This window comes from Urtica dioica, chromosome 11, assembly GCF_054948205.1.
Source record: "Urtica dioica subsp. dioica isolate 48M chromosome 11, U.dioica_male_clone48M_v1_H2, whole genome shotgun sequence".
In the NCBI taxonomy this organism is placed as follows: Eukaryota; Viridiplantae; Streptophyta; class Magnoliopsida; order Rosales; family Urticaceae; genus Urtica; species Urtica dioica.
Window position 1 is genome coordinate 17,938,166 of NC_142766.1, and position 18,247 is coordinate 17,956,412.

At 35.2% G+C, this 18,247-nt stretch overlaps 2 protein-coding genes across 2 annotated transcripts; both read right to left on the reverse strand.

Moving 5' to 3' along the window:
- Positions 1-276: 276 nt before the first annotated feature.
- On the reverse strand, positions 277-3,054 carry LOC149381904 (triosephosphate isomerase, cytosolic-like). Its single transcript, XM_089600835.1, has 9 exons — positions 2,912-3,054; positions 2,648-2,723; positions 2,416-2,539; positions 2,207-2,291; positions 2,003-2,135; positions 1,804-1,898; positions 1,092-1,170; positions 839-921; positions 277-748 (listed from the first exon to the last, which is right to left on the reverse strand). Exons 1-9 carry the CDS (start codon positions 2,948-2,950, stop codon positions 701-703), a joined length of 762 nt encoding a protein of 253 aa, XP_089456961.1. The 5' UTR covers positions 2,951-3,054; the 3' UTR covers positions 277-700.
- An 8,827-nt stretch (positions 3,055-11,881) lies between these two features.
- On the reverse strand, positions 11,882-14,007 carry LOC149381905 (methyl-CpG-binding domain-containing protein 5-like). The gene is made up of 3 exons (XM_089629968.1): positions 13,640-14,007; positions 12,693-12,812; positions 11,882-12,620 (listed from the first exon to the last, which is right to left on the reverse strand). The coding sequence occupies exons 1-3, from the start codon at positions 13,820-13,822 to the stop codon at positions 12,231-12,233; spliced, it is 693 nt and encodes a 230-aa protein (XP_089486094.1). The 5' UTR covers positions 13,823-14,007; the 3' UTR covers positions 11,882-12,230.
- Between the last annotated feature and the right edge of the window lie 4,240 nt (positions 14,008-18,247).

An 18,247-nucleotide genomic window follows, 5' to 3' on the forward strand; every position in this document is an offset into this window, starting at 1 on the left:
TCTTAATCTTTTTATATTAACAAAAACACTTTTTTTTTTTTTTTACGTAAAGACTTATATGTCAGATGTTTGCAGTACGTAATCAAAATTGAAGTCTCTTTCAGAAAAATAAATAATATGAGTTGCTTTTTGTCTAAAACTCACGAAATAGACCAAACAGTAATAAGTACGGCAGTGTCATCGTACGTCCCAATTTAATAAAATGCTTTATCATTATAAATATATAGGACAAGAAGACTCGAATCTAGGCCATGTAATTTGAAGTTGTGAAATAGCTGAAAAGGACTTCAATCTTCTATATAAAGAAAAATGAAATAGGCTCCACTTACATGAACCGTGATCGACATGGCTTTCACATCATTGAAAGATATCATTTGTAGTCTTTTTGTTCACGCTGGTCTTGTTTGTCTAACTCCTAACTCTTATAAGCAGTTCAGCAAGAAAAGACAAAGGACAACTATCTATATTTGAAAAAAAAAAAAAAAAGTTTAGGCCCAACGAGAAGAGAGACCATTGTTCTTTTGCCATTACACACTTTTACAACCAAATGCAAGCTGTATCAAATTTCTCAGAAAAGAGTGCAAAACTAAGGAACATAATTTAAGCGACTTATTTAAAGTTTACACACGAGCATATTTATCACTCAAAAGTCATTTGAAAAAAAGAACCTTATGCCTGATTTTGGTTGGATCTTTGATGTTCAGGCATTCTTCACAGTGGCTGACTTGATAATGTCAATGAACTCCGGCTGGTCAAAGAAATTTATTTTCGGGAAGAAAGTCGGCAACGGAAGAAAGATAATAAAGAAGAGAGACTAATAATTTTAAGTAATAATCACCTTCAAGGAAGCTCCTCCAACCAAAAACCCGTCAACATCTGGCTGTGAAGCCAATTCTTTGCAATTCGCTCCATTCACCGAACCTAAAAATCAACATTTATTTATGTCAAATATTATACTTTGAAGCCATCTGTAGAAAGTTGCAAGCTGAGTATCTATAATGACAAGAAAGAAAAGAAAATAAAAAATATTTGATCTTTAAAAGAAAATTGTTAGCTCTTGTTGGATGTGAAACTGATCAATATTAATTAACCTCCGTAGATAATTCTGAGAGAAGAAGCAACTTCGGGGCCGGCATTGTCGTGAAGCCATTTCCTCAACATAAAGTGAACCTGGAAAATAGAGATAGAGAGAAACAACGGCGATGTATCGATAATTGGATTGGCATGCCTGCTTATATAATAAAGTGTTATAAGTTGATCTCATCATCAAGCTATAGCTCAGACGGCTCAGATTTAACAACCAAAAGTTGCAGACGACCGCTGGATCATCCAAGTGGTAGCTTAGATTACAAGTCACTTATGTTTCACTCCTATATGTGATGTAATTGACCAAACAAGAAACTTCATAGACATTGTATGAGATATAGTGATAGAAAGAATTCTAAAGAAAAAAAATACTGTAGAAAGAAGGAGCAAGTGCAGGATCGGATTTAGTGATAAGTTGCAATTGAGCTTTTGCCTCACTGATAGTGGAAGAACCCTAAGGCTGTCCGACCAGGATAACTCTCATGTATCTTTTTCATTCTTTACGTTTTTCTTGTTAATTGCTTGTGTTTGATCAGTTTATCGTGGTTTAAGGCATTTCAGTTTTGACAGCTTACCACAAAGAACAAGTTATTTACACAACACAAATAGAACTTCTCTTATGCTTAGACTATCCACATACTACAACGCACTATGATCAAGCAAGCATATCAGTGACCACAAAAAGTGCAACAGAAGAAAAGAAAAAAAAAATCTTACTTCCTGAGCCTGGGCAGGGGTGGCAACTTTCCCAGTTCCAATGGCCCAAACTGGCTCGTAAGCAAGGACAACATTGTCCCAAAGCGATACTTTATCTGTGGGGAAAAAAAAAAGACATACAGGTTTGATGAATTGAACGCTAGAAAATAAACAAATAACGCAACAAACAAGTGAGTGAGTGTACAAGGAATAGCATTACCGCTGATTGATCTTGTTTGTTCAGAAACAACGGACATTGTAGATCCCGATTCTCGTTGCTCCAGGGTCTCTCCGACACATGCTATAACTTTCAATCCTTGGGTAAGTGCGTACGCAACTTTATCTCCGACAAACTGAGCACAAACGAACCAAAAAATTCATACCAACACGAAAAACAGAAGACGCAATTCTCTACCACTCTCACCTCATTTGATTCGTTCAAGATGAGTCTCCTCTCTGAGTGACCCAGGATCACCCACGGAATGTGCAGATTCACAAGCATCTCACAACTGAGCAAATGCAATGAAGAACGCGAATTTAAAGTTCATCATTAACTAGAATCACAAGAAGGAAAAGCACAGACAGTGAATGTTTGCAAATAGTCTATTCTTTAAATCGATAAGCGTTACGAACCTAATCTCTCCGGTGAAAGGACCGCCTTTGCGAACCCAACAGTTCTGCGCAGCGACCTCGAAATCGGAGCGCAACAAGCTCTTCACCACAGGAAGGAACACAAATGGAGGGCTCACAACAACCTCTTCAACACAACACAGAGAAAAACAAGATAATAAAATACATAAAAGAGATTTTCCTCTCTTTTTTTATGCAATTCGACTATATAAATGTTAACGAGAAAAAATATTACCAACATCATCCTCTGATGGCACTTCAGCCTCGTTTAATGTCGTGACGATCTTTTTCACTTCTTCAATTGTTCCGTTCTTTGTAAGATAAAAATCAAACCGCGTATGAAAAAGAAGAATATATTTGTGTTGATCGAGGTTGATCAAGTATGAAAGTATAAGAAGGCGATCGTGGATCACATATTACACGATCAACAACAGCAAGCATTGTATTATAAAGAAAAGCGAAGGATTTTTTTTAAAAAAATTCATCAGAATTTGCTTACGCATTTCCAGTTGCCACCGACGAAGAATTTTCTGGCCATCTCTCTCTCTCTCTCTCTCGGATTTATCTGGAGCCTGCACAAGTGTAGCCTAGTCTCACTCTCAACTCAGTTCTGTTCTTATTAAAAAAAAAATAGTTCTGTTCTTCAGTGTCCGTACCATAACTATGCAGGAGCTTTCGAGAAATGAGCTGGGCCGTAAAAGTGAAGCCCGACCAAGTTAGAAAGTATGGAAAGAGCCTGTGATAGTGTTTTTATAAAAGTAATTTCAAGAATAGGGTACTCAAAATGTTTATTACGAAAATCATGTTTTTCAAGTTACAATTATTATATATATATAAAGAAGAGCCAGTTTTCACTATTCACACGGACTCAAATCATGTTCATTCTACAGTGCGGAGATAGTTTTGAATAATTACAACATTTTACGGTTTTGCCATTACATATGAAAAAAAACAACTAAAAAAATTCAAGTTAAATTACCCTAAGCATTAAACAATATTACAAGTTCTGCCATTCTAACTCTCTTGATGAACCCAAATATTTGTGGAAAGGACCTGAACATTTACAAAAATTACATCTATAGCCATGTGTACAGCCGTCTCGAATTCTCCAGAGCTTTGCTGACATTTTTCTTTCATCAAAATTCAGATATTTCGGGAAAGTTTTTTTTACTTCCCAATCTGCCTATATATACTTCAAGATAAATTGCTTCATTTGCCACCAATTTCATAACATTTTCTCACTTTTCACCAAAAGACTAATTTGGCCAAAAATGCCACAATCTATGTCAACAATGTTGACATCTATTTTTGTCCTTCACTATTAGATGTCAACATTGTTGACATAGATGTCAACATTGTTGACATATCGGTGGTATTTTGGACCAAATTAGTCTTTTGGTGGAAAGTGGGAAAATGTTATGAAATTGGTGGCAAATGGGGCAATTTCTCATACTTCAATAGCTTTGAAGTTCCTCGGCTCTCATATCTGTGTAAAATGTAATTACTAGGTAGCCATCTCTTTTACCCTGTTTTCATCAGCAATTTTTTTTTAGGTAACAAACAGGTTTAAAAAACCCAACACAACCCAAAAGGCAAACACTTTAAAATTCAACCCAAAACAATCTACTTTCCCCAATCTTCCAAAACCCTAAAATTATATAAACCAAGCAAATCCATGCAAAAAAAAAGAAGATAAACCAAGCAAATAATAATACAACGCGAGCGAACCCCCAATTACAGCGATCAAAACAGGGAAACCTAGAAATATGTAAAATATTATAATTGTTTAGAGACATTGAGTGAGAAGGCGATTAACGGTTTCGTTTGGGTTCATGTTACAGTCTTTGAGCTCCTCTTGGATTTTCGAACGAGAAAAGAATAAAATTTTGAACATTCACATGATGGACGATATCTGAGGCTGTGAAGAACGAACAATATTGAGCTGAGCGGTCCTCATGGACTTCATGGCGTTGATCAGATTGGTGTGGTGAGTTATAGCGAAGACGGTCTCGGTGATGGCTCCCAAGTCCTTGACGGAGTTGGAAGCGATGGCCTAAAGCTGAGAAGAGTGTAAAATTTTGAGGTCGGTCGAATCTCGATAAGAAGTTTCTTTTTCTTCTTCTTTCTAATTACTCCTCTCCCCCCCCCCCCCCCCCAAAATAATGTTTTTTTTTGTACAGCTCTTTGAACAGAATAGAATGGCGAAGATACAATAGATGAGTAAATGGATGATGGTCTATCTATTCAAAGCGAAAAAAATGGGTGTATTATTTTTTGTACTGGCGTGTTTTTTTAAACATAAAAATATAATAAAATCAACGTGGTTGCTTTTATTTATTTATTTATTTTGCTAGCAACAAGCCAACAACTAGCTGATATGGAGAAAGTGTTGTTGTACATATAGGTATTCAATGAATTATATAAGAAACACCAACGTGTGGAAGAAAAAAAAAAACTGTTTCAAGTATAACTCTCTTTCAAAAAAAAAAAAAAAGTGTAACTAACGTTAAACAATTATTTGATGAACATTTGTCAAAAAAATTCATAATACATTAGTTTATTGTTATTTTATTTATAATAAATTAGTTAACATTCATTTAATGTTTGAATCGCATATGTTGTCTTGAACATTATTCTCTATAAAAAAAACTTTATTGAATCGTGCTGTTTGTCCCAATAAATTATCTCATACGATTATCTATTCTAATAACAACAACAAAGAAGGTTTTTTTTTTTTTTTTTTTTTTTTGTTGTTGTTGAAGGAAACCACAAAAAAGTTAAATAATGTAAGTTATATGTTCAATGAATTTAAGAAAAATGTATTAAAATATGACCATTAATTACATTGATAATTTGCAATTTCATTTTATATTTAGAAGTTGGTGAAATTTATTATATATTTTATTCAGTGAAAAATGTGTCAATTAGAAATATATCATCAAACTAATTATGAGTGAATTACATGTAGAAATTTGTTACCTTAAAAACATAAAACAAATGTTATGCCATTGAATATGTATACTTTCATCAAAATGAAAGTAAAAGACAATTGCTCGCTGAAAAATATAATAACATTATAGATAAATTTATTATAGAAAGAAAGAAAGAAAAAATGTATAAATTTAAAACAAAAAAATTACTTTTTCAATATGCCGTTTGTATTTATGTAAATTGTTCCTATCTATTTATTGGACAACAAACAATTTTTTTTTTTGTTTTCTTTTGTTATTCTGTATAATATGATAACTGATATATATCTCCTCTTTTTTATTATATCTACATTCTTATATATATTATTATTGACTTACATAAAAAAAATTTGCAGCATCGCGCAGGTATCGTTTTGCATATTTTGATTATGTTGAAACAATGTAATATTTCTTAGTCAATGAATCAAATATATAATTTATTATTATTATTACTATATCAATTATATATACATAATTTATTGATATTAAAATGTATCAAATAATCCCGTTGTAATGCACGGGCACGTTTGCTTGTTATATATATATATTGTTATATATATATATATTGTTATATATATATATATATTATATAAAGAAGAGCGAGTTTTTACTATTCACACATACTCAAATCCATTTCATTCTACAGTGCGGAGAAAGTTTTGAATAATTACAACATATACCACTCTGTTACACTCCGACGACTAAAACATGTACCACAACTAAAAAGTAAAATTAAAAATAAAGAGGATTCGAGAGTGTGTTTGAATGAAGATAATATATACCTTTTATAGACTCAATTCAAAACCGTTCAACCATTAAGGGTAAACTTTTGAATAAGAATATAGCAAAAAGTTGTTGGGTTAAATTCTTGCTTTTATTACTCATCCATCTTGCCTTTTTTTTTTTTTTTTTTTTTTTTTTTACATTCAAACAACTTATAGCATTCAAGCATCAGTTTTTTGTTCATCCTATTCCTAACTTTGATTTTGACAACTTAAACGGCACTTTTTGCAATTCCATACCTCTCGCAATATGATGAAGAATATGATTAAATCCTTATGTTTCGATGTGAGGGGCTCACTCAAATAATTGTTATAAAATAAAATATTAACATAAAATACTCTTTAATTTTTTTTTTCAATACTTCATTGATCTAGACCATAAATCAATTAGAGTAACGCTGAAATACAACAAACCTTTTTTTTAGAGATAGTGGCCCGAGACTTGCCGATGTATGATTTTCTCTCTTTCTTTTTGTACACTTGTTGATGAGATATAATCGTTATTTTAATAAATTATAAACATAGACAAATTTCTGTGAGTGTGTCTGTGGATTCTACGATATACATTATATTATTAAGGCACCTCTTAACTTTTCAGCCTATATAATTTTGCAGATCGGATAAAATGTGGGTTGATTTTTTTCTAAGTAATTAGTTTGAGATATGAGGCTGGAATCTAATTGAATTGTGATTCTGATGAGTAAAATAACCAGATGATTATTATTTCACTTTGAATGAATATGTAAAAGAATGTGAATGTTGAGAGAAAATAGAGAAATCAAGAAAGTGTTTGGGTTGTAAACGATCATGCTCTGATCAATCTTGTTCTCTCATTCATATACACCATGTGTTTATTACAAATTCTCTTACATAAGTTAGTTATAGAGTAGAGTCAAGTTACTAATCCTCTACACATGCGTGTATTCTATTATGAGAAATTGCCCCATTTGCCACTAGTTTCATAACATATTCCCACTTTCCACCAAAAGACTAATTTGTCCCAAAATACCTCCGATATGTCAGCAATGTTGACATCTAATAGTGAAGGGTAAAAATAGATGTCAACATTGTTGACATAGATGGTGGCATTTTTGGCAAAATTAGTCTTTTGGTGGAAAGTGGGAAAATGTTATGAAATTGGTGACAAATGGGGCAATTTCTCTTCTATTATCCCCCTCAAGCAAATCGGAGGGACAAACGGTGAGCTTGGACTGGAGAGAAATGAAGCGCGAGACTGAAATGGACTTGGTGAACACGTCAGTTAGTTAACTATGATTTAGCGTGGTTAAGTCAGTTAGTTAATGAGGAAACCACGCACAAATAGAATGGTGACACGTGTATTCGACGCATTGTGTGATATAAATTTAATTTCCCAGTGACTGGAATAACCAGCTCTCTCATAAATCCAAAAATCCAAAAATGGATCTACGAACAATGTACTTCGACTCTCCGATCGAAGGCCGAGTTCCGATTTACGTTTTGACGGGCCAATACTTGACTGGACTCAGACGCCGCGTGAGGAACAAGACGAACGAACTCGCCGTGCAGTTGTGGGAGAGAAGGTTCGAGCTAATCCAGCAGAACGAAGTCGTTGAAAACCTCCCAATGGACCTCATCTTTCAAGTCAAGGGCTACTGGGAGGTCCAGATGCTCACCGTTCCGACCACGTTCCGCGTGTGTTGGGATTTTACATCCACTTTACCGCTGCAAAGTCATTATAAACCCAAATTGGGGAGATATTTACAATATATACTTGGTTTAAAGTGTTTCTTGCTGGGATGAATAGAATACATCATATGGACCCATATTTATACACTTTTTGAGCACACAAAGTTGTTCTCCTTTTCCCATGTGGGACTTTTATTCCCTCCTAGTATTTTAGGCTATACACCTCTAACAACTTTGAGACTAATCTCATCACGTGTCTCCATTTGGCAACGGCGACTCAACTCATCTGACGAGGAGTCCAACTTAAGTCGAGCACAACTTCAGTTTGTCATATGGCACTGACTTCGACAACATGTCAGCTAGATTATGGCTGCATGCGATCTTCTCGAGTGGTAGCACCCCATCTTCCAATACTGATATGATGAAATGGTATCGCAGCTGTATATGCTTCGTCCGAGCATGATACACCAGGTTCTTTGCCAACTGAATAGCACTCTGGCTATCGCTGTATAGCACACTCCCGCCGTGGTCTTGATCCAGCTCGCGCAGAAACGTCTGCAACCATATCATCTCCTTCGTGGCCTTGATGGTGGCCACGTACTTCGCCTCGCAGCTTGATAAGGCGATGATCTTTTGCAACCTCGACACCCAGCAGATTGTCGTCCATACGAACGTGTAGACGTACCCGGATGTACTCTTCCTGCCGTCGCCGTCGCCTCCATTGTTAACATCGACGTAGCCTTGAAGTCCCAGCTTGAACTTCCTGAATATCAACGCCGCTCGAACTGTCTCTTAAATATCGAATGATCCACTTCACATCCTTCCAGTCCTTTATCTCTAGGTTACTCATAAATCTTCTCACAACTCTCACTGCATGAATGATAAGTGAGATTCATTCACACTTATCTATGACTCTTAGATAAGAACCGGAACTTGTTCTTAGTTTTTTTGATGTTATTTTGTAGTTTTATTATGTTTTCAGGATAAAGAGAGTGAGAGAAGGCTGTGGTGCGAAAACAGGTTGAATTGGAGCTAAATCGAGGAAGTTATGGCCTTTTGAAGTAAAGTCAACAAAAGTCAACGATGGTCAACAAGAAGTCAGCGTCTCAAGGTTGGTGCGCCGCGCCCTGGTGACTAAATTTGCACCCGAGAGCTCGAGCGGGCAACGCGCAAGAGAGGCGCGACGCGCCTTCAGAATTTACGAGTGGCGCGGCGCGCCTGTTATGTGGCGCGCCGCGCCAGTTGCTTTTTCAGAATTTTTGGAGCTCGTCTTTTAAATCATTTTTGGCCCTTGGATCTCATCCAAGGGTCCATATTTGCTCCGAAAACCTCTCCTAAACCCTCATATACACTTATTCAAAGAGAAAGAGGGGAACTTTGAGAATAGAACACTTTACTTTTGTTTGAAAAACTAGAGAGAGAAAGTGAGAGAGAGAAAGCTAGGGTTTGACACTCATTTTTGTTCTTGAGCTTGGGAGTGAAGAAGAAGAGGGAGAAGTGACAACCTCCATCATCCTCATCACCTCCATTTGTTCATCCTTAACTCTATCTCTTTTATTTATTGTTCTTTATTTATGTACTCCACTTATTGCTTTGTTGAACATATTTTAAGCTATTAAGTATTCTATTTGAGTTTTTGTTGACTACCTTCATCCATTGAGTATTGAGTATTGTGATTACTTTATTGTTTTATCTAAGTGGAATATTGAAGTAGTGCTTGAAGTTAATGAAAGCTTTATTTGGTTGTTGAGATTAGCATTCAATGTCTTGTTTCTTTATTGTTTTATTTCTTTTACTTATTTCAATTTTACTTTGTTTATTCTTAATCATGAGTAGCTAAATAGATTTGGGGTGCGATGTAGTTGAGTAGTTGAGTTGGTTGGTCAAACATTTGGATTAGATTGGTGCTTCATGGTTGGGTTGAGAGTGAAACTCTATGGGTATGGGTGTGTGTTAGCGCTAACTAGAGTAGCTACCTAGTTAGTGAATCTTAGACGAGTTTAGACACCGAGAGGTAATAAACGAGTGAGCTCTACCCAATCCCATCTTTTACCTTCCTAGAGCTATAGAAAGACTAGGGGTAGTTGTAGTTGATTGAAATCACGAGCTAAATGCGGTTTTGTGTTTTAATAGAACCCAAACCGAGAGGTGTAAGTTCGACACATAGCTAGATTCCTAAAGACTCGAGAGAGATTAGTGAATGTTATATGAGGGATTGAGACTAAGTTTTAACACTCTAAACCCGAGCTTAGAATCGTATCTTGACTGACCGACTCGATGAAATAACAAAATCGTTCCCCTTCCTTTTAACTTGTGTTTAAACATTGTTTTCACTCTTGTTTACATTTCATCTTGTTCTCAAAACAATAAAAAACCCCCATTTTTCACTTTCATAACTCGAAAAAGAAAGCTAGTGAGTTTGCTTCGGAAATAGTCTAGAGTCCTTGTGGGATCGATATCCGTGCTTTTGCACTCTATTACTTGACGACACGTTCGCTTGCGTCGTGTAGAATTTTTCTTTAGTTAAGAAAATTCCCATCAATGAACAATGTCCGGTCTCGTACACACCATTGAGTACAACAAGCTTCCGATGGCCGAAGCATAGAGGATCTTGTCCATGTACGCCAGCTCGTCCTCCATCACCGCCAATTGCTCCTTGGACAGTTTGAAGTGGCTAGCCAGCGGCGTGCTGACTGACCTCACATCTTCCATGTTGAAGCGCGAGCACATTCTTAACGTACTCTTCATGTGAGAGCTCGATGCATTCTCTGGCACTCTTTATCCTTATCATGCGGATCTGCTTCGCATCTCCCAAGTCTTTCATTGGGAACTCTCTGGACAATCTCTTTTTTCAGCTCGTCGATCTCGTGTAGGTTGGCACCTACGATCACCATGTCGTCGACGTAAAGAAGAAGAATCACGAATGAGATTGAATCCATGATGAAAATACCATTTTGTAGCATCATTCATAAAAACCAATCACTACCCAAAGTTTCAACCAACCAAAATTTAAAGTCAATTAAGTCAGTTAAAAATTACAAATTCCACGCTTGAGATTTGAATTTGAAAAATTTAAAAGGCAATTCATTATGAAATATAATATAGGAAATAAATTAAATATTGATTTTAATCAGTAAAGAAATCTTTATATATATATATATATATATATATATATATATTGTATGTTAAAAAATTTATTTATTGTTTGGGCTCAAATGAACTTGCTACCGTTCACCAGTTTCATGATTATTAACATTATTCTTCAAATAATTAAAAACACCCATTATATTATTTTAAGATACACTATTTCTGTAAAAACATCTGGGTTGTTTAGTTTGTGATTTCAAATTTGTTTTCTGTTTTCTAATTCTAAATTCTTGAAAACACTTTTAAAAAACATGTTTGGTTATAGTACTTAGAAAACAAATTTAGAATCATGTTTCTTTTTCTTTGAAATTTGTTTAGAAAACAGAAAACAATAAAAATGTGTTTTCTATTTTATCTCTCTTATATTTTAAATTAAACTCTAAAACAATTGAATGTAAAACATAACCAAACAACATTTTAAAATATTCTGAAACGTAATTCTAAATCTGTTTTTTAAATTTAAAATTAGAATCAGAAAACAAATTTAAAAACAAAAAACAAATTTAGAATACTAAACCAAACAATCCTTATTAGTTTGTCAGTAGTGGCTTTGGGAATAAAAACAAATTTTCCACATGTTTGTAATACAAAACACGGAAAGGTATTAATTCATGTTAACTTCCCTTATAAAATGAAAAATAAACTATTGATTCATATGTTACGTACTGCCAACTTGCTGATAGCATAATACAAAAAATCACGCATTAATTGTTTGGAGTTCCGATATATAAGACTAATATGTTATCCTCAAATCAAGTTGAGTGAAGAGTTATTTCCTGTTCAAATATTTAATTTTTTGGCGCAAATCCAAAAAACTACCAGAAAGCAAAAGCTGCACCAAATCTAAGTTCGTGTGAATATAAATCCCCAAATAACCCACCTGGGAAAAATCTGCAAACCAAGAGCAAAAATCCACCAAATTGAATCTTCTTATCTTACAAAAGTTGAAACACATCACCGATATCATTACGATCAACTCGAAGGATGAACCGATCTTACAAAAATATAAAATGATGCCACTAGGACTACTGTTACAAAATTCCGAATCGACATCACATACAGCTGTGCTCTATGGACTGAGGAGCCAAAATGACCGGAACTAGAAAATAAGGGGAGTAAAAAAAAATTTGAAGACCTATTTGTTTGTTGCTCAGCAACACAGCAACTATTTGCATAAACGGAGACTTAAGGGACGAAAAAAAAATCCTAGTGTTTTATGAATAATACAAATGCCTAACTGAAAATGTCATCTTCAATGGTATTTGTCTCTATCTTTAGAAGCAAGCAACGTGAACGCGGCTAACCAATCAAGCTTACTAGATTCGGGCACTTGATCTCCGCCGATATATGCATTCCATGATGCTCTAGAGCCAGGCTCGGCCGAGAGAACCCATTGAACCTTCTCCGGAATTTTCGAGAAGTTGAAACCGACCCCAGAATCTTTCTTCTCGCTTGGCTTCTGAGAAACTTTCTCGCTTGGTTTCTGAGAAGTCTTCTCACTTGCTTTCTTCTCACTCGGTTTCTTCTCGCTCACTTTCTTCTCACTCGGTTTCTTCTCACTTGCTTTCTTCTCACTCGATTTCTTCTCACTTGCTTTCATCTCACTCGGTTTCTGTTTCTCATTCCCGGGTTTTTCCTTGGGCTACAAAAACCATGAACACTGAGTCCCCAAAACAATTCGACCAGAAGAGAATGGTTTAGAGTTTTTACTCACCGTTCCGTCGGCTCGCGGAGTTTCTCCCTTGCTCTTTTTGCGGGGAGTTCCCGTTTCTAGAAAGTAAAGAACCTCTTTCTTTGACCGGAATTTACGGTGTGATACTGGGTCAAAGTAGTACTGCAATACAGAATACGCCTTGTTATTCGGGTCCTTACGGTCTGGCAAAAAGTAAAGCTCAAATCCAAGGTCCGAGCATCCAATTCTTTATGAGAAAAAAGTATCGTGTTTTTACGGAGCTGACCGCCTAATTTGGTATTGACCAATATAGATTTGAGACCTTACAACTCAAGTTCAGCAACAAATCATATAACCTGACCAAAGATTAAATTTTGGAAACGAATTTATAGTTGGATAGCATTGAGGTCACTCCCAATCCTGACTCAAACCAGTACAGAAGGTGTATATTCCTTGCTAGACAAAGCAAAGAACTTTCTGCGCAATCAATCAACATTTTTGCATACAAGAAAAGACCCACTAATTCTCAAACTCTGAAAGTACTCCGGCCTGTTTCTATTCTATCCATGGATTCAAATGTAACTCAACACTATAACGTTCACAAAGATAAAGGCAGACCAGACCTGAGAGCTTAGTCCCAATTATTTATTTTATTTTTTATTTTTATTTTTGTACTTTGTTTGTAGGTGTTATTGAGTAAAGTTTGGACCTTTATTGCATTGCACAACAACGAACAAAAAAAAAAAATAATACTCACCACTCAGTCGCACCCATAGTGCCAAGAAACAGGACAAATAAAAAAATATACCCAATTTTCAGCTTTCTATCATAACCATCCAATTAAACCGAAAAATCGAAGCGCCGAACACGAAGCAGATCAACAAACCAACAAAGTGAGAGAGTTTCAGGTCTACCCAATCGCAGTTCAACAATGAAAAACGAAAAGGAAAAGGAAAAGGAAATGAAATGAAAAGCAAAAGAAGACTAACCCTATCGGTAGTACCGGCAGTGGCGCCGGAAGATCGAACTCTGTCCTCGAAAGACCATCCCTTAGGAAGCCAGTCCATCTCCGGCTCCGGCGTCTTCCTCTTCCCCTTCTCGGGAGTCGGGCCGTTGGAGGAGACGAACGACCCGGCTCGGAGCAGCGGATCCGAGTCCGGTTTGGCGGCCATGGGAGATAGGGCTTAGTTTCTTCGATTGACTCTGTCTAGAATGGGAAAACGAACATTCCGTTTTACATTTGTCGACTGCTTGGTTGGTGGTCGTCGTCGCGGTGGCCAAAATTTGAAGCCGAAAAATCTTTTTGTTTATAAACTTATTTTTATAAATGAATAAAAAAAAAAAACAAAAAAAAAAAAAAACACAACTTAACAGAACAGACTCTCCGGGGTTTTAAATTTAAACTAGCTCCACTTTCTTGCTCTAGTTATTAATTACTTATTAGTTTTGTTGCCATTTGTCTGACTCAAGTTTTTGTTTTTGTTTTTTCGAGTAATTAATTTTTTAAGTATCACATTTATTTATTTATGTTATCGCTGCTTTTGATTATAGGGAATTCGATATTTACTATTTAGTTCCGGAATTTACGTAATTGTTGGGCCTATTTTGAAACAAATCAGTGGGAAATGGGAAATGGCCCAACACGTTCACATACTTGCGGCCCATACAAAATCAGAGGTACCATTTCTCTACATAGAGAAACTACTAGTCATTTTCAAACCTTTTTTTTTTTTTTTTTACAAACAAACTTAATTTCTCAAATACCAAAAAAATTAATTACTCCCATAAATTTGCTTTTCTACAAATTTTTTTACTGTAATATTTTACTTATTTTCCGTGATGATTTTTTTTTACCATTTACTGTTTAAAATTTTACTATTTTTTATTATTTTACTGTTTACAATTTCAAATTTTTATATTGATCGTTGGATAAAATTTTGGTAGTCAGTATTCTTGAAATTAGCGTAAAAAATCAATATACGTGGAAATTCCCCTTGGAATTACAATAAGAACAGTGATTATTTAGTTAAAAAGGCTCAATTAAAATATTAATTAAACTATGACATATTTTGATACTATAGCCAAGCTAAAATAACTTTTTTCTAAAATGCCATTTCGTTAGGAACAAATTATTTTTGAACCGTATTCTCCACAAAACTATTACTTAGTCCTCACTAACGACGGGCTTTTGAAGCTCAAATGGGTGATGGTGATTACTTGATTTTGTTATGGACATAATATTTTATTAACTTCCATAGTTAATTTTGTAAAGTTTTATAGTTAATTTAATTACAGTTAATTTAACTTTGGTAATTTCGATTATCGAGTCATTCTTCATCAGTAACCACGACTCATGGGCTACTTTCGCCTGCGTATTCATGACGATTTTAAGAGGCAATTCTAAAATATTTGAAATGTGTTTGCAACTTTGATACATTTAAGTTCATTGACCTGGATAGTTAATTTGATTGACCTTTACACTCATATGAACTAGATAACAATATTTTAATTTATCAACGAAATAATTAGTAAGACACTCAAATTCAATGTGAATGTTGCAAATTTTTGGGGAAAACTAGAGAGTAAAAGAGGGTATATGATTGAAATAAATAAATTAGAATTGATTAGTATTTTACGAATACAAAGCATTGTAATGAATTTAAAATAAACTAGCCTTAAGAACATTGAATATAATAAGTTATTATTCTTAATGATAAAAGAGATTTGTAACTAATAAGGTCACTTTAAACATGTGATTAGGTCACTTTAAACATGTGATTTTGGATCTAGCCTACGTTTGACAATTTTTAGGGATATAGTCAAATGACTTATGTGACAATAATTAAGGTCTGATTTGCCCTTATTTATTAACAAATTCATCACTTTCTCTCTCCTATTTTTTTTTCAAATATTTTGTTTTTGCTTCAAAAATTCGCATATTTCTCATACGAACTCGAAATTGAGTGATTTCAGATACTACAAATTCGTGGCGTCGAGATCTTCAAAAATAAACTCATTGTGTTTGATGAAAAATTATGTTTAATGCATCATATTTACGTTTCCATTTATTTTTTTGATAATTTCAAAAAAATTCAGTTATTTCCATATTTAAGGTAGTAACGTAATTTTTCTACATCTATGGTATTAAACATGATTTTTCATCAAACACAATGGATCTATTTTGAAGATCTCGGCGTCACGAATCCGTAGGATTTGGAATCACTCAATTTCGGGTTCATATGAGATAGATATGGTTTTTTGAAGTTTTTATGTAAAAAAAAATTGTAGGAAAAAAGTAAGAGAGAGAAAATGACGAATTTGTTAATAAATAAGGACAAATCAGACCTTAATTATTGTCACACAAACATGTTGGTTAATTCCCTAAAAGTTGTGAAACGTAGGCTATAAACAAATTTCATAGTTTCATTTTGGTTATTTTGCTACACTGCTCATGAGTCACGCGCCTAGATGAATTGGTTGTCGACTACATTCAACGAAAAAACTATGAAAGAAATAAGCCGCAACTATGCAAACTTGAGCTTGATGGGAGGAACCCGACTACATCTCCGAAGGCATGGGTACGACCACACTCTGGTACGCTGAAACTGAACGTCGACGTGGCGTGGGACGCGCAGACCCGTCGGGCTGGGATCGGGGGAGTTATTCGTAACCACTGCGGAGCGGTCGTGGGCGCCATGGGCCTGGGGATCAGGGACGTGGATTCAGCGCTGACTGGAGAGTGCAGAGCAATTCGAGAAGGGCTGAGGTTTGCCCAAAACCACGGCTGGGAGATTTCGGCGGTTGAGTCTGATTGTCAACGGGCGGTGCAACTGATTAAAGGTAGACACACGCTCGGGCTCCAAGGTGCAGTTATAGCCGACATTTGCTTCTTTCTGGATGTTGTTTTCCCTTCTTTGTTATGTTCCTGGGTGCCTCGCTGCTGCAACGAGGTCGCCAATTGTATTGCGAAAAAATGTTTAGACTCTCCTACGTTGGAGTTTCATTCTTTTGACAGCCCTGCGTGGCTGAAGGCTTGTATTGACCGAGATGTGGTCTTCTCCTTGGTTGATTAATGAAGCTGTGAGTCTTTCCTTCAAAAAAAAAAAAAAAAAAAACTATGCACATTTTTTTTGGAAGAAAAAGAATTCACACATTTAAGATGAGACTTTTACCAGCTGAGTTTGCTAAAAGACATCGAGAGCCGGTCAAAAAATGCAATAGCTTCTTAAAGTTAGAGAAACTCTGAAATTGAAATTACTAGTTTCGTGCGATTGTCTCAGAATATGTTATAACACATAATGTAACAGTTATTAAAATTTAGAGAACATAAAAATAAAAATATAAATTACGAAAATAATAAATAGATATTGAAATTGATAATCCAGTTTGGCAAGTCTTGCTTACGTCTGCAGGGCATTTGTCTAGTAAAAAACAATTTACTATGATAACATGGTGCAATAAGGATTTACACTCAACAACTTCCTCGCTAGCTACACAACTTACGTCTATCCTCTTTAGCAGCAAGACCCTCCAGACGTAGGCACGACTTGCCGAACTGGTTTACCAATTCTGATGTTTATTTATTATGTCTGCAATTCATTTTTTTTTCTATTCTCTAAATTTAAGTGGAAAAAAAAAACCTAACCTCGTGTTTCTAATCAAATCACCCGAATATACACGACAAAGTAGAGGTAAAAGACACCTTAAGAGCTTGAACACAGGTCGTTCTAAACTTTTCTAATCACTTAAATAAATCTCTCAAAATGTGTGAGTGCAGATGGTGTGGGTTTGACATCTTTATAGAGAAAACTAGGTCAAAACGATTCTTAAAGTCGGATTAGGAGCACCAACCCTCTATCTCGTCAATCCACACTGAAATCATACTTCAATTTGGAATAGCAAAGACCAAAAATGAATGAGCCGTAACTGTTACATAAACATGTTACAACAAAAGTTGCGATGCTTTCAGAAAATAATTGTAATGAGACTCAATACTACCCCAAATTATATTTCACGATTCTTTAACTATTTTTCCAATTATAAATTGCCAATTAATGTAACAACAATCTTCCCCTTTGGCGTTTAAAGTAAAAACATAATCGTGCTTGTGACGAGGTGATGATGACAACGAAGCTTCAAAAATCTCAAACCCAGAACAACCCAATAAAGTAGAGAGTCATCATAATCGTGCTTTCCATCACATCCCTGTCCGAGCTTTCTAATACAAATAGTTTACGCCGTCGAGGAGGGGCGGATGACCAATATATGCATCTTCTTTCTTGAAGTATCTCTAAATAAACAGATCAGAATACGAATCATACTTAACAGTACAGTACCGAGTGAACCGCTCTGATACCAATTGAAATTAGTGATTCCGCTCTAAACGTGTTTCCCAAAATTTTCAATGGAAAAAACCTAACCTCATGCTTCTAATACAATTATCCGAATATAAGCAGCAGAGTAGAGGTAAAAGACACCGTAAGAACTTGAACACTCGTTGTTCTAAGCTTTTTTAATCACTCAAAAAAATCTTTCGAAAAGCATGAGTGAACATGTTGTAATTTTGACCCAATTATAGAGAAAAGTATGTCAGAATG

Coding starts and splice junctions, on each gene's coding strand:
- LOC149381905 (XM_089629968.1), bottom strand. CDS start 13,822: ATGGCCGCCAAACCGGACTCGGATCCGCTGCTCCGAGCCGGGTCGTTC. Junction 12,813..13,639: donor CTGCCGGTACTACCGATAGG/GTTAGTCTTCTT, acceptor TCTGTATTGCAG/TACTACTTTGACCCAGTATC. Junction 12,621..12,692: donor CTCCGCGAGCCGACGGAACG/GTGAGTAAAAAC, acceptor TGGTTTTTGTAG/CCCAAGGAAAAACCCGGGAA.
- LOC149381904 (XM_089600835.1), bottom strand. CDS start 2,950: ATGGCCAGAAAATTCTTCGTCGGTGGCAACTGGAAATGC. Junction 2,136..2,206: donor TCTTGAACGAATCAAATGAG/GTGAGAGTGGTA, acceptor GTTTGTGCTCAG/TTTGTCGGAGATAAAGTTGC. Junction 1,171..1,803: donor CCCCTGCCCAGGCTCAGGAA/GTAAGATTTTTT, acceptor TCTATTTTCCAG/GTTCACTTTATGTTGAGGAA.